This window comes from Lissotriton vulgaris, chromosome 2_1 (assembly GCF_964263255.1).
Source record: "Lissotriton vulgaris chromosome 2_1, aLisVul1.2, whole genome shotgun sequence".
NCBI lineage: Eukaryota > Metazoa > Chordata > Amphibia > Caudata > Salamandridae > Lissotriton > Lissotriton vulgaris.
The window spans coordinates 386,028,680-386,044,900 of NC_141687.1; the positions used below are offsets into that span (position 1 = coordinate 386,028,680).

At 49.2% G+C, this 16,221-nt stretch overlaps 1 protein-coding gene across 5 annotated transcripts in view; it reads left to right on the forward strand.

The window, feature by feature from the left end:
- Nucleotides 1–16,221, forward strand: part of MYO1C (myosin IC) — a 576,863-nt gene that overhangs the window by 412,586 nt on the left and 148,056 nt on the right. For all 5 annotated transcript variants that reach the window (XM_086955217.1, XM_086955220.1, XM_086955221.1 and 2 more), the window contains exons 10-11: nucleotides 7,273–7,392; nucleotides 15,942–16,024. In XM_086955217.1, the coding sequence (XP_086811343.1) occupies nucleotides 7,273–7,392; nucleotides 15,942–16,024 (203 nt within the window). The remainder of the gene's footprint in view (nucleotides 1–7,272; nucleotides 7,393–15,941; nucleotides 16,025–16,221) is intronic.

Consider the following 16,221-nt stretch of genomic DNA (forward strand, 5'->3'; position numbering starts at 1 on the left):
ACCATTATTTATTTATTTATTTATTTATTCAGAGTTTTATATAGCGCGAACAAGATCTTTGCAGATAACAGAGCGCTTCACAGAGACAGGGGGTGAGGGCGACAGGAGGGTGACTAAGCATAATAATGGGTACAATATAGTATTCAATAGCATGATCGGATAGCAGTCATGTGCTGATAAAATAACAATAAACAGTCAAGTAAACGATACTATAAGACGGTGCAGAGTCTTTGGTCCAGCTTCAATAGAGATCAGGAGAGCTAGGCTATAGAGATGGCTTATACCACTTTCTAAGAGTTACAAAGAGACGGGTAGGGACATCAAGTTTCAGCAATCTAACGTGTACAATATAGTAATAGGTAGTGAGTGAGTTGTATAATAGGCTCACAATCAAATAAGAAAATGATATCATTAGATATTAGACAGTGAGGTAGCCAGTGGTACAAAAGCGGTGCAAAGTCTCTGATCCAACAACAATAAAGTTCAGGTGAACTTGGCCATAAGGATGGCTTTCACCTCTTTCTTGAAGAAGGCAGTGGAGGAGATAAGCCTGGTTTCAGAAGGGAGTGCATTCCAGATCCTGGGTGCCATTCCTGAGAAGGAGCGTTTGTAAGTTTTTTCCTTCCGGATTCTGCGAGGTTTCAGGAGTAGATTTTTTGTACTTCTATTGGATCTCGACCCTCCTGATATAGTCAACTTTTGAGTGAGGTAGTTGGGTGCCTTGTGGTGTATGGCCGAGTGTGTCATAACAGCAATTTTCAGCTGTATTCTGGCTTCAAAGCCATTTCAGGGATTTCAGATCAGGGGATATATGAGAGTGTTTTCTTGAGCCAGTAATAAGTCTCGCGGCAGCGTTCAAGGAGGCTCTTAGGGGTGCAGTTGTTGCTAGAGGGAGTCTGCTGAGGGCCACAATACCATACCATAGTCTATGCGGGGATGACTAGGGCTTGTACAGCAGTTTGGAAGTCTTTGACTGGGAGGAAGGGTTTAAGTTTCCTTAATGTGTTGACTTGGAAGTTAGCTCCTTTCGTTGCTTTGCTAATGTGCTGTTGCATGTTGAGCTTTGCGTCAAGTGTGATGTCTAAGGATTTCGCAGAATCCACGATGGTGGGTCGGACATTGAGTGCTGTTAGGTGATTGAGCCAGATTTGGGTGGTGGTAATTTTCGCAGGGGGTGATATCAGGAGGAACTCAGGAAGTTTTCAGAGCATTTAGTTTAAGGTGATTATCGGCCAACCATGATTGGGTGTTTCTGAGTGTGTGGTTCAGGAGCTTGATATCTTCCGGGGATTGTACCTTTAGGTAAAGTTGAGTGTCATCGGCATACATATGGAAGTGTACATTGGATGCTTGAAGCAAAGTGGCAAGTAGTTCCATGATGAGGTTGAACAGTGTGGGTGAAAGGCAGGATCCTTGTGGAACGCCTAAGTCTACTGGCACAGGTGCAGACAGCACATTGTTGATCTTGAACTTCTGAGACCGGTTATGTAGGAAGGAGGTGAACCATTTGAGAACAGTCCCGGATAAACCCATTCTAGTGTTTAGCAGCTCCAGTAGGTTCTCATGTTTGACCGTGTCAAATGCTGATGAAAGGTCAAGAAGTATGAGGAGGCATGAATCATTGCTATCAAGAATTTGGAGGGCGTCATCAATTATGTGTGTCATGGCCGTTTCCGTGCTGTGTTTCGCTCGGAAGCCTGATTGATGAGAGTTGAGGAGGTCGAATTGGTCAATGTGTTTTGTTAGTTGGAGTTGTACACATTTTTCCAGCAGTTTGGCCAAGGTGGGGATATTGGTGATAGGGCGGTAATTGTTTAGGTCAGATGTTAGATCTGGGGGGTTCCATTCCATCTAAATCAATCTGTTGAGCTGCCCGTATTTTTCTCACAGCCTCAAACAGTCGCAGAAAGAGCTCTACATACCTTAGATGTCAAAAGAGCTTTACTATACTGTATTGAAAGGACACAAGCTTTTCGTAAAACAAAACCGCTTTTTGTGTCTTTCTCACCGCCACATAAAGGCAATCCCATATCAAAATCAGGGATCGCTAGGCAGATTGTTAAATGCATACAAATATGTTATCACAAAGCCAAACGTACATTAACAATTCCTCCAAAAGCCCATTCTACAAGGAAAATAGGGGCTTCAATGGCATTCTTAGGGAACATTCCCCTAGATGATGTATGCAAAGCAGCTACATGGTCTACACCGCACACATTCACAAAGCATTACTGTGTAGATGTGCAAACTAAACAACAATCCACTGTGGGCCAGGCTGTACTAAAAACTCTGTTTCAAACAACTGTAACAGATACTGGTGGGTGCCGCTAAAGGTGGGTACTGCTATACAATCTATGCATAGTGTGTAATCTGCAGCTCATATGCCTCGAACGCAAAAATGCTACTTACCAGTATGCATCTGTTCTTGGCATGTAGAGCTGCAGAGTTACACACGCCCACCCACCTCCCCGGCTACCTGTATCTGTTCCAGTATTATCTTAATTAGATACAAATCACATGGACATCACTACCTCTTGTACAGCTCCATCCCTTCCCTAATGGCGAAAAACAACCTGGGGATGGAGCCGATGCCCATGCGCAGTATCATATAAAGGAGGAGTCACCTTCCCTGTGACTGCCAAAGACTTTTCTACAACAAAACAAGCTGCAAACGTCCGGGCCCAACACTAGGTGGCCATCTATGCATAGTGTGTAACTCTGCAGCTCTACATGCCAAGAACAGATGCATACTGGTAAGTAGCATTTTCCTTTTTTTTAATTGGAGAAACTTCCAGACATTAATGTTCACTATATTAAAAACTATGATGTTCGTAGCATGTGTGGATAGAGATTCGAATGCTGTGCATACTCTTAACGTCTAGTCTTGTGACTCCTTATCGAATATTGCGCATTGTCACCGACTCCATGTTAGATTCTTTCTTCGGACATCAGGTTAGGACATACTCCAAGACGGCTCTGAGTTCATCCTGTTCTCAACATGTTTTTCGGCCCCACACAAACACATTTTGACACTGACACATCAGGAAAAACCTACTTAAGCTTGGACAACGTTTTGTCACGCTGCCGCAACACACACTTGCTGTGACAGATGCTCAGGCCTCCCCACACTCTTCGGGGATTGCAAGTCCTTCTTCGGACTTTGGCTCCGAAGAATGCAGGCCTAAATGGGGTGATGGAACAGACATTCTTTTAACATTCCTCCCAGTGCAACTCTAAATATCTGTGGTTGAATCATCACGTCTGTTACCTATCTCTCTTCCCAGGCAACAACAGCACTTCATGCAAGTCCTGCCTTTCCTCCCTTTCCAAGTACCAAACTGTAAGGCACTGGGCACATCCCAAAATGCACCAACAGACCTCCTCCGAAACACTGGACATCTTTGGAAAAAAGGACCTATTCGGTACCAAAGTTGGTGTGGAGCTCGGCCCCTATGTATTATTGTAAGCCCAGGCATCACTTAGACTGGAGACTGTTTCTTTGGGTACCTCTTACCACAAGGAGGAAGAAGCTGAGCCAACACAAATAACCAGCAGCCCTCGAACAAAGACCATGTCCAGGGTCCTAAGTACACCACCCGGCTCTGAGACTAGTGCCACCAAGCCAGGGTCACACAAAAGGTCCCACAAAGAAGTGTAGAGCACCACTCCTGCGGGAATCGGGCACTGAGCATGGACATGAAACACTACCCTCTTCAGAGCCCCAGCCGCCTTCGCCCCATATCGGTCATCAAGTTTTACAGCTCCCTCAAATCTTTTTTAGATCTCAGGCCTCTCAACAATAACCTCTTGTCAGGACATTTCCATATGATTACCCTACAAAAAGCCATCCCTCTTATCAAACAAGGCATATACTTAACAGTGCTCATCCTCAATGATGCCTACTTTCACATACCCATCCACCCTGCCCTTCGCTGGTATATTCGTTTTGTGGTAAGTGGGCATCAATACCAATCAATTCAAAGTACTTCCATTAGGTGTCATTACGACTTCAAGGGTGTTCACGAAATGCCAGGTGTTGGCCCACCTGCAAAGGCAGACAGTCGCATCTTCCACTATGCCAACCATTAGCTGATCAAGAGCGGCATTAGGCTGTAATGCCTTACCAACACGCCGGCATCGTTTTCACTGCTCCACAGCTTTGGATTCACTTTAAATGACAGCAAGTCCTATCTACAGCCTCAACCTTACCAAGGGACCCTGTTAAATGTAGTCACAGGGAGAGGCTAGCCCAGTCTAGCTCACACCAGGCTCTATATACAACCCCCAAGGCAATGGTCATAAGCAGAAGGTCGCTGGTAAGATCGAGTGCTCTCTGCATTGGTGGAACAGCAACTATTTGTTGTGGAGCAGGCATTTCACGTACCGCATTCAACTAGTGACCATCACCATCAACGACTCTCTCAGACTGGGGGGTGCACTTCAGTGACATGACTGTTCAGGAGTATGGCCGCCTCATCACAAGGGCCACCACATCAATTACCTAGGACTGCTAGCCATACCACTAGCCTTCAAAGCTGCCTTACAGGTCAATCGAGGGAAGGTAGTCCTCTTCAAGAAATACAACACAACTACAGAAACAGGGTGCCACCCATTCTCACCACTTAATTAGCTATGGGGATTTATAATTGGACGATCCACTATGACACACAACTCCTAGCATAACACCTTGCGGAGATGGCCAACAACATTGCAGACCTGATCAGCAGGATGCATCAAAAGGTCCATGAGATGGAACCCTGTCCACATGCCCTTTCAAGGTACTTCAATACTTGACCAAATGGGTACCCCTCAAATAGACCTGCATGCAACCCTTGAAAATACAAAAAGCCCAGACATTGCCTCCATGTTTCCACAGTACATGGAAACAAACTATGAATTGGTCAGGGATCATTTCCTATACTTTTCAGTGTCTCCCACTCCTCCAGTGCATAGTGAGGCAGAGGAGGCAAAGATCCCCAACACCCATCCTGTTGGCTTTTATCTGGGCCAGACAACCCTGGTACACCTATCCTCCTGGAGATGTCCATCAGCCCTCACAAGAAGCTACCGCTCATGTTGTATCTTCTCACAGAGAGCCAAGGCCAGATGAGGCAGGCTATCACCAGACCACTCAGCCTAGAGTTCTGACACCTGGGTTTTCAGAATTTATTTGCCTAATTTAAACCTTCAGCAAGGATTTATGACCATTCTTCTGGAAGTCTGCTTACCCACTACATGGGCCTGTTATTCCACAAAGTGGAAAAGATTTGTCCACTACTGCATTTTCAAGCCCCTAAATCCCTTCACGCCTAACATCCAGGACATCATCTGCTATCTGCTGCCTCTACAGAACCAAGGTCTTCCCTATTCATCATTATGCCTACATTTAACTGCTGTTGTGGCCTATTGTGCAAAACAGGGAAAACTCCCCCTCATCTACATTTAAGCTTTCATAGAGGCCTTAAGAGGGTCATACCTTCATGATTACCTCCTGCCCCTTTTTTGAACCTTAGTTAATCCTCATTGAGGCCACCCTCTGAACTTTTACACTATTGCCTTTTCTAGTTACTGTCCTTGAAATTAGCTTTCCTTGTGGCCATTACTTCCCTCAGACACAGTGAATTGCAAGCACATACTTTACAAGAACTCTGCCTTCAAGTTGATAGAATTGTTCTCAGAAACCAGTCCTGAATTTCTTCCCAAGGTGGTCTCTTACTTCCACCTTAACCAAACTATAGAGCTCCTAGTCTTCTTTCCCCAGTCTGACGAGGGTAGCTAGATGTCCAAAGAGCTCTCATGTAAAACATCAACAGGACCAGGCCCTTTGGTTAGTTTGATCAACCCTTTTTCACTTTTTTGTGAAACCCACAAAGGCCATCCTTGGCCTAGCAAGATGGACAGTCAAGTGCATCCAGACCTGCTACCACAAAGCTGAGAGTCCTACCTGATCTGCCCAGGAAGCAACCATGGCTTTCTAGGCACCATGCTTCTAGATGGCATTGATTGGCCAAGTGGCCAACTCTCTTTCCACATGTTTATCAAGCTGTACTTTGTGGGCATTGTAACTTGCAAACAGACTATGGTTGCCCAAACAGTTTTAAGGTCTTTATTGCAAACATTCGCTAGCCACTGCTTTACAAGGTTTTTGTCTCCAGAGCTTGTGTTCCTACAGCCTCACTTGCTATCAACAGAACATGTCTCTTTCCCTGTATTCTGGAAGGCAGCAGTATGTGGAACATGTGAATCTTCAGAGGTACACAGCAAGAACAGATGCTTTCAGGATAGTAACGTTTTCCTTATCCGTGCACCTTGCTCTCAATACAACTAGTAAGCCACGTGAATTTGGGTTCAGTGGGTCATCATGCATAAATGTTTGAAATGTATTACTAAAATAAAGAAACTAACACATTGTTACACACATGTCGGAAATAGCCATTGTTCAACATAAATTAACTACAAAACTCCAACAATATTACCTTCAGATAAGACATATTGATATTACGAGCTACTCTACAGAAGAAGCACTGTTCCTCCCATCTTGAGGTATAGCAGACAGCACAAGTACATAGGTATTGCTGTACGGTTTGTTTTTGTTATTAATCACCGGAGTTAACTTCTGGAATTTTGTCAGCCCTTGTCACTGTTATGAGAGCGGACGTCCGAGGCTCTTAATCTGAGCCTCAGATTAATTACATTCCCGGCCTGCTCTGTGGTTTGGAGCTTTGTCTGCCCTTTGTACACTACTGTTGTAACAAGGTCTCTGCTGTTACTAGTCCTCTGCCCAGGCTCTCTTATTGTTATATCTAGAGTCATGTAGGGGGTGATGCCCAGCAACACTGTCTCACAGCAATGGCTCACTGCTGAACAGCTATGTGTTGGGACATGGCAAAGAAGGCTAGGGCCTCACCCATCTGGGGCACAGCAGTCTTACAGCTGGAAGCAATGGGGCATTGTGGGAGGCAAACATTCTGGAAGAGTTCCCATAGGTAGACTGGATGCAAACATGAGTAAGACCAAGGACAATCTTTGGATAATGCCAGTCCCCTGGGATTGCACTTGGCATTCAGGAAGGCAAGTGTTTCACGTTTGAGAGATGGATGAGTCTGGCGTTTGTGTGATCCCATTAGGCTTGAGAGTGTGGAGGGGGAGGGGTAGGGGTATTTCCTCAATCGAGGCCCTGTGATTGGAACAATGACTTTTTCTGTAGACTGCTTGAGTGCAGCAATCATAAGGTTAATATTGTCTTCCTTGGCCTTTCTTCCCCACCTGCAGTTGAACAGCCCCCTAAATCTGGAGCAGGCAGCCTATGCCCGTGATGCTTTATCCAAGGCTGTCTATGGGCGTACCTTCTCGTGGTTGGTTAACAAGATCAACAGCTCTCTGACATACAAGGTAAGGGAACTGGTCCTGAATTACTCCAATTTGGGGATTAAGAGTTTGCATTTATTAAAAATGAATATTACACAAGGGTTTAAAAACAACAAGCTTAATGACAAAAACGACACTACTGGAATAATAGTGTGACACCCCAGGAACGCCTCATATTTAACACTTCCCACTAAAGCTTTTTTGGTGTCTTTGACAGAACAAAGCTCCTTTGCCATGCTAACACATTCTAGTGAGAGTGCAGTACAGCATGTGAGCTGCGATTTCCAAGGATTAACAGCAGAATCCTGGAATCCTGGGTGCTGTTTAGTTTCTAGACTTGCAAAAGGGAAAAGGAGCACACAGCTAACAAATTTGGGGAAACTGCAGAGGCAAAGAAGAAGTACATAAAGCATTCTTAATGGTACTTTCATAAACCATTACGTACACTGTAAAGTTTCTTTTATCCGGTGTACTTGGGCCAACAAAGAAAGGGGATGAACATACACTTCTAGTATTGCTTTAGGAAGGTGGTGCACTTGCTGACACTGCTGACAAAGATATGATATATCTATTGGAAAATATGGACAACTAAGCAAGGCAGAAAAGCAGCCATCAAGCGATTGCAATTAGATTTTGCACTTGATTTAGTTCATGGGCATTATGAAATCTGAAGTATAGTATTTGTGATTGCGTCGAACAAGTTACTTACCTTTGGTAACGATATATCTGTAAGAAACATTAGTTAGTATTAGATTCCTTACCTTAGAATATCCCCAGGCGTCAGTCTGGATCCGGAAACTTTTGCGTAGCAGTACCCCTGCGCGTCGGTAGGCGTCGTCTGCAGGCGGCTCCGCGTCCGTCGTCGGCGTCGTGCGCCGTGATGACGTCGCTGGAGTATATAGATGCCGCCTCCGCGCGCTGACGTCAGTTCTTTGTACACAGCTTTTCCGCGCCAGAACACGCAGAGCCATGTGAGAACCAACACTGGTGCCATTTGAAACTAGGGCCCTGAAAGGGATGTCCTTAACCCTAGGTATCAGTTCGCGGAACGGGGAGGTTGGGTGGGTTCGGTAAGGAATCTAATACTAACTAATGTTTCTTACAGATCTATCGTTACCGAAGGTAAGTAACTTGTTCATCTGAAAGAAACACGTTAGTATTAGATTCCTTACCTTAGAATAGATACCCCAGCAATACCAACCCCGGTGGTGGGTCTGCGAACCAATACATTCCTACACCAGAAAGTCCTGGAGGACAGAACGGCCAAAGAAGCCATCCCTCCGGACTTGACTGTCCAGGCAGTAGTGCCTCGCAAAGGTGTGCAGCGAGGCCCACGTAGCCGCCTGGCAAATGTCTTGCAAGGGGACTCTCCGGCCCAGGGCAGTAGTAGCCGCCGTGGCCCGAGTGGAATGGGCCCTCAGCCCAACAGGAGGCTCCTTCCGAGCCAAAGAGTAGCACGCTTTGATGCACAGAACGACCCACCGAGAGATGGTCCGTTTATGTACCGCCCGTCCCTTCTTCGCACCCACGTAGCCAACAAACAGTTGGTCATCCACCCGGAACTGGCGTGTGTGATCCATATAAAATGAAAGCGCACGTTTTGAGTCCAGACGATGGAGCCGCTCTTCATCCTTTGAAGGATGCGGAGGCGGGAAGAAGGAAGGGAGGGTGATGGACTGCCCGATGTGAAAAGCAGAAACTACTTTGGGCAGGAAAGAAGGTCTAGTCCTTAGAACCACCTTGTCAGGATGAATGGACAGGAAAGGAGGTTTGACAGAAAGAGCCTGGAGCTCACTCACCCTCCTGGCAGAGGTGATGGCAACCAGGAAAGCCGTCTTTAAAGTCAGGAGACGGAGAGGACAAGAATGAAGGGGCTCAAAGGGAGCACACATCAAAAAGGTTAGAACCAGGTTCAAGTCCCACTGAGACATCACAAATGGAACAGGTGGATACATGTGTGTGATGCCCTTCAAGAATCTCGTTACAATTGGGGACTTGAACAAAGAAGGCTGATCAGGAAGCCGTAGAAAGGCTGAAAGGGCCGAAAGGTAGCCCTTGATAGTGCCCAGAGCAGAGCCCTGCTGGGCAAGAGAGAGAAGAAAAAGAAGAACCTCGAAAAGAGGGGCAGAAAGGGGATCCACAGCCTTTGCTGTGCACCATGCCACAAATCTGTTCCACCGACAGGCGTATACCGACTTTGTGGAGGGACGCCGGGCTGCCAGAATTACATCACAAACTTCAGGAGGAAAGTTAAATGGCCTCAACTGCCGCCGCTCAATCTCCAAGCATGGAGGTGGAGACTGGACAGGTTCGGGTGGAGGACCGTCCCCTGCTGCTGCGACAGAAGGTCCTCCTGAAGGGGCAGGCGGATCGGGGGACCGACTGACATGCTGAGTAGCTCAGGATACCAGTACCTTCGAGCCCAGTCTGGAGCCACAAGGATAACTTGGGCCCGGTCGCGCCTGATCTTCTTCAGCACTCTGGGCAGAAGTGGTATAGGCGGAAAGGCATATAACAGACCGCAACTCCACTCGCGCCGAAAGGCGTCGCCGTGCGAGTGCCGTCTTGGAAACTCCAACGCGCAGAACTGATGACATGCGCGTTCTCTTCTGTGGCGAATAGATCTAACCAAGGCTCTCCCCATTGCAGAAAGAGGCCTTGCGCCACGTCCGAGTTCAGACGCCATTCGTGATCCATCGAGCACCGACGGCTGAGTTCGTCCGCCCTGGTGTTAAGAGAACCTGCCAGGTGTTGAACCGTCAAAGTCACGCCCTGACGTTCCAGCCACTGCCAGAGGCGCAGAGCCTCCTGGCAAAGGGTCCACGACCCCACCCCGCCCTGTTTGTTGCAGTACCACATGGCGGTGGTGTTGTCTGTGAACACCTGCACTACACTCCCGTTGACAAAGGGGAGGAATGCCTTCAGTGCTAGACGAATCGCCCGTAGCTCCAACAGGTTGATATGGAGCCGGGACTCCGCCGGAGACCAGATGCCTCTGATCTCCGCCTCTCCCAAGTGGCCTCCCCAGCCCTGGAGGGACGCGTCCGTCACGACAACGTGCTCCGATTGGGGAAGGGAGAGGGATCTGCCTCTGACCCAATCGCGGTCCGTAAGCCACCACTGCAGTTGTCTCGCAGCGCCCTCCGAGATCAAGACGTGGTCGGACAAGTTGCCCTGATGCTGGGCCCACTGAAACTTCAGGTCCCACTGCAGAGCCCGCATCCGCCACCGGGCGTGATGCACCAGAAGGATGCAGGAAGCCATCAGCCCCAGCAGCCGCAGCGTCAACCTGACCGAAACCCGGGATAGCGGCTGAAAGATGGGAATCAAAGCCTGTATATCCCGGACCCGCCGTTCCGGAGGATAAACCCGAAACTGCGCCGAGTTCAGAACCGCTCCGATGAAAAGGAGCTTTTGAGAGGGACACAGGTGTGATTTCGGCACATTGATGGAGAACCCCAGGTCGTGCAAGAGGTCTGCCGTCATCTGAAGGTGGTGGACGACTGTCTGGGGCGAGCCCGCCTTCAACAACCAGTCGTCTAGGTAGGGGAAGACTGAAACCCCTAACCTGCGCAGATGGGCTGCGACCACCGCCATCACCTTTGTGAACACCCGTGGGGCGCTGGTAAGGCCGAAGGGGAGCACGATAAACTGAAAGTGCTCCTGGCCTACCGTGAACCGCAGGTAACGCCGGTGGGCCGGCAGGACGGGGATGTGAAAATATGCATCCTGCAAGTCCAACGCTACCATCCAGTCTTGCGGGTCTAGAGCAGCCAAGACCTGAGCTAATGTCAACATCTTGAACTTCTCCTTCCGGAGGAAGCCGTTGACGTTCCGTAGATCCAAGATAGGACGTAGGCCCCCTTTGTCCTTCTTGGGCACCAGAAAGTAGTGGGAATAGCAACCACGCCCTACTTCTGGCCCAGGAACGCGCTCGATGGCCCCCTTGGCCAAGAGGGCCGTAACTTCCTCCTGCAGAAGTGCCAAGTGGTCCCCCGACACACGGTGGTTCTGCGGTGGCATGGCTGGAGGATTGGTCTCGAAGGGGAGGGAGTAGCCCCTTCGGACGAGTTGCAGCACCCACCTGTCCGAAGTGATTGTGCGCCAGCGGGCGTGGTGATGGCGAACCCTGCCACCCACTGGCGTCACATGGGCCTGAAAGCACGGACTAGGAGGATTTGGAGGCTGATGCTGCGGGGGGAGGTGTGGCCTGACCCCGCCGTTGACCCCGACCGCCTCCACGGCGGTTTCCACGGCCGCCACCGCGTTGATAAGATTGTTGCGGCGCGTGGCTGACAGCACGTGTGGGGACGCCCCTTCCTTGGCCACGAAAGGAGCGAAACGAACCCGTTTGCTGGCGCTGGGTCGAGAGACCCAAGGACTTGGCCGTGACCCTGGAGTCCTTGAAGCGTTCCAGCGCGTGGTCCGCCTTGTCACCAAACAGGCGACAGCCATCAAACGGCATGTCCATCAGGGCATTCTGGACATCAGCCGAAAAGTTGGCGGATCTCAGCCAGGCGTGGCGACGAATCGCCACCGTCGTGGACATAGCTCTGCCCAGCGAGTCGGTCGTATCAAGACCACACCGTATGGAATATTTTGCTGCGTCTCGGCCCTCAGCCACAGCCTTGCCGAGCTTCGCCCGCACCTCCAAGGGGCATTCTGGCAGCAGTTCCGCGACCGTATCCCACACAGAGTGGGTGTAGCGGCCCAAGAGGCAAGCGGTGTTGCAAGACCGCAGTCCCAAACTCAGGGAAGAGAAGACCTTCTTGCCATACTGGTCATACCTCTTAGATTCCCGGTCCGGCGGGGCCGACGGGAATGCGGTCTGGGAAGTCGCGGCCTGGATCACCAGACTCTCAGGGGTGGGATGGGTGGACAGGAACTTGGGGTCGTCCGGGCACGGACGGTGGCGTCTGGCCACGTTCCTCTCAACAGGTGAACCTGAAGAGGGCCTGGACCACGTGCCCAAAAGAACGTCTGACAAGGCTTCGTTAAACGGCAGCAGTGGCTCCTGTGGGCATGACTGCGGTTTGAAGACCTCAGTGAGGATGTTAGGCCTCACGGCCGCGACGGGGAGCTCAAGGTGTAAGGCCTTGGCAGCCCTCATCAACACCACTGAATAAGCAGCCCCCTCCTCCGATGCCACGGAAGGAGGAGAGACAAAGCCAGGGTTAGGAGAGTCGTCCAGACCACTGGCATCACCCAAATCACCTGTCCAGTCCACGTCGTACTTACACTCACGTGACAGAGGGTCCTCAGACCCCTCCCAACCCTCTCCGTACTCTACATCATCTCCATATTCGGAGTCAACAATGTAGACCGGCTCCTCGGGGTTCACAGGCCCAATCGGCGTCGAGCGACGTCAGTCCGACTCCGCGTCCGGATTCGGGGAGGGTATGGGGACGCCGCCGCCCGGAGCCGGCACAGGAGAACCAGCGCCGCGCGGGGACGGCGTCGGGGGTAACCCCGATGGAATCGGCGCCGGAGAGGCTGGTAGACCAGCCGGCGTCGACCCCGAAGGCCCCTGCCGCGCCGGGGTCGGAGCCGTCGGCGGCACCGGGGCCGGAGCACCTGATGGCGTCGAGGCAGGGACACCCGAACCGCTAGGGCCCCCGGACGGTAGCACTGGGCCCGAAGGCGCCGTAGGCCCCGTCGGAGAAGTGAGCGCCCTCATGGCCATGAGGAACGCCTCAATCTCCTCAGGCGTCTCACCTTGCCCAGGGACCGGAGGGTATGGAGCAGGCCGCGCCGGCGACTCTCGCGGAGCCGCGGTCACCCGAACCCCCGGCCGCGTCGCCGAGCGTCGGGGGGAGTTGGGGGTACGATGACGACGCCCCGACTGCTTGTGTTTCTTACCTGAAGAGTCCGACGAATGGTGACGGCTTCCGGAGCGCCCGGCGCGGCTCCGCGACCGCTCCCTCGAACGCTCCCTGGACCTCCGGCCGGACCAGGACCGCTCTCGACGCGGGGCCGACACCCGGAGCTCGAGTAGCTTGCGGGACCGCTCCCGTCTAGCCTTATCCTCATGGCTAAATACACTTGATCTACTATCTCGAACCCTATTAACACCCTGCAATGATCTGTATTACTTGCTTGACCCCTTTACTTATTTGTACGAGTTGTCTTATCACCCACTTGATTGGCTTTGCAGTCACCCATTTGTATTATTTGTACTGTATGATCTACTGACTTACTTATTTGACTTTGTTCCCTCATGTACCCTTCTGTACTGTGTGAACTATTGATTTACCTATTTGACTTTGTTCCCTCATGTACCCGTCTATGTAAAGCGCTCTGATATCTGCGAAGATCTTGTTCGCGCTATATAAAACTCTGAAAATAAAAATAAAATAAATATTAGTCAGAGCCCGGCAATCGACGCAGGCGTCCACGTCGTGGTCGGGGCCCAGGCACCGGAGGCAGAGTCGGTGATGGTCCGTGACCGACATCGTGCGGTCACAACCATCACAATTCTTGAAACCGGGCATCCTACCAGGCACCAAAAAGAGATAGTAAGTTAACAAAACTTGGTCAAAAGACCGGAGTACTGCTCTTCGGATCTGCGCTTACTGGCGCGGAAAAAAAAGAACTGACGTCAGCGCGCGGAGGCGGCGTCTATATACTCCAGCGACGTCATCACGGCGCACGACGTCAACGACGGACGCGGAGCCGCAGGAGATGCCTGCAGACGACGCAAAAGTTTCCGGATCCAGACTGACGCCTGGGGATATTCTAAGGTAAGGAATCTAATACTAACGTGTTTCTTTCAGATCTTGAAAGACACAATATTGAACACCACTTGGGAATCACCTGGGTTACCAAAAAATAGAGAGGAGATTTCCTCCTACTCCTGTCTCTCAGTGGACACTGCCCCACCCTGGTCCTTGGGTTCCTGGAACATGTAGTTTATGTTTGATAGCTTCCAGCATCACTACCTGGGGGATCTAGGGAAATTAAGTTATGTTATGTTGTGTTAATAATAAATTATACTAGCTGCAGATACTGTTTTTGTAAACAAATGCCTATCACAGTGTAGGAAAAATTAAAGGACGTCACACTGTGGAATAAACAATAATGTAGTAAATGATCCAATAGGAAACAAACGTTCTATTAGAGGAGTAAAAAGCAACTGAGGGGCTGAAGTGAGTATTGTGCTGGTGTAGAAGAGAAAGGACAGCTCAGAGCTTTTCCGGAAGCCTAGGTGAAGAGGGGATTGAAAATTATTGTATGACTTTTGAAACTATTTGGACCCAAAATTAAAAGTTATTGCGAGATCTTACTCTAGCGTTCGTGGCGTCCGTCATGATTCAGTTAGAGTTATCCAACTTTATACGTAATAGTATTCGTTTTGTGCCCTTCCCCTGCTCAAACTCCTCTTGTGTGGATGTGGTATATATTCATCCGAAATGTTACCTTCTACAAACCATGCTCACTATTCGAGACATCTTACTGCTCCATATCATTTCTACATAAACTGCAACCCATCTCAGTTATGTCCTTCAGAAGTTCACAGTTGACCTTTCCAGGTGTAGTGTCCTCTTCCGAGCCCTGCTCCCCCTCATCCTTTGGATGTCCAAGAGGGTGTTCCCCACCACCTCACACACACACACACACACACCACATAAGACTCCATCAGCAGAAGTGTCTTGTCTTGTACCATGTAACACTTTTCTAGCTTTGATTTTTGTGACCTTACCCAGGTCAGGTTCTCTACATAAGAGTGTGGTTCCTCTTTCCAGGCCACACCCCTACAGCACAAATGTGGGACTTCCACCACCCACCCTCAAAACCAAGATGTGTTTTAGTCTAATAATCTACTCTTCCATAGTCCAGATGTACTTTATATCAGCTCAGGGTTATTCTTTTCGATCCGTAAATTTTCTCCCATTTTAGGTGTGTTGTCCTACACAAACTCAAGCTCACTCTGTCCAGAAAGGCACCCTGCACTAGCACATTGTCGGCCATATCATGCTTTCAGTCAAAAATGGTCTACTCCAGCACCAAATGTTCCCTTAATCCAGGTGCGGAGTCTAATCAGTCCATTTGTGGTGTCATTAAGACCAAGATATGTGTTTTCATGTTACAGTTATGGTGTTCTATCCCAGGGTTCCAAATAATTGTTTTGTTGTACTTGGGTAGTTTGACATGAATATCAGGGGATTAATGTCAAAGTCAATAATTGAATGTTTGTATTTTTAACGGTCTTTTTAGGGTTTATATCAGACGAACAATTACAGTTGCATCCAGTATAAATTTTGTTTAGTTTTTGTAATCTCCTGCAAATTGCACTGCTGCTTAATTAGGAGGCTCTCATAAGTGTTTCCACCAGTGAAGTCACCATTCCATTCTACAGCCTTTATTTGATATCTTTCACCAGTACATAACCCCTTCTCTCATGTGAGTTCCACCCTAAGCCCTGGGATGGCATTTGCTACACAAACTCCCACTTCTACATTCAAGGTGTGCTGACCTGCCCTAGTCCAGGGGTTCTACTTTCCCAGTCCTCCACAAACAAGAGATGGTATCGTAGATCAGCTAACTCGCCTTTCCTTTTCCCGCCTGTTTTTTAGGAGGAGGAACATCGCAGCTGGGGATCAGCTTCTGTCATTGGTCTGCTAGATATTTATGGCTTTGAGGTCTTTCAGCACAACAGGTGAGTGTTCTCTAGAATGGAGCCTTCTCCACTCCTGACGTGCTGGATATTAATTGAGTTTGTATCAATTACCAAAGCATACTTGGCAATCTACCTTCTATATATGAAGTGTACCTACATCTTCAATGTGTAATGTATTCCTACTGCTTCCTAGTGCAGTGTGTATCTGTCTGTGGTACTTACAGGTGCCTGTTCCT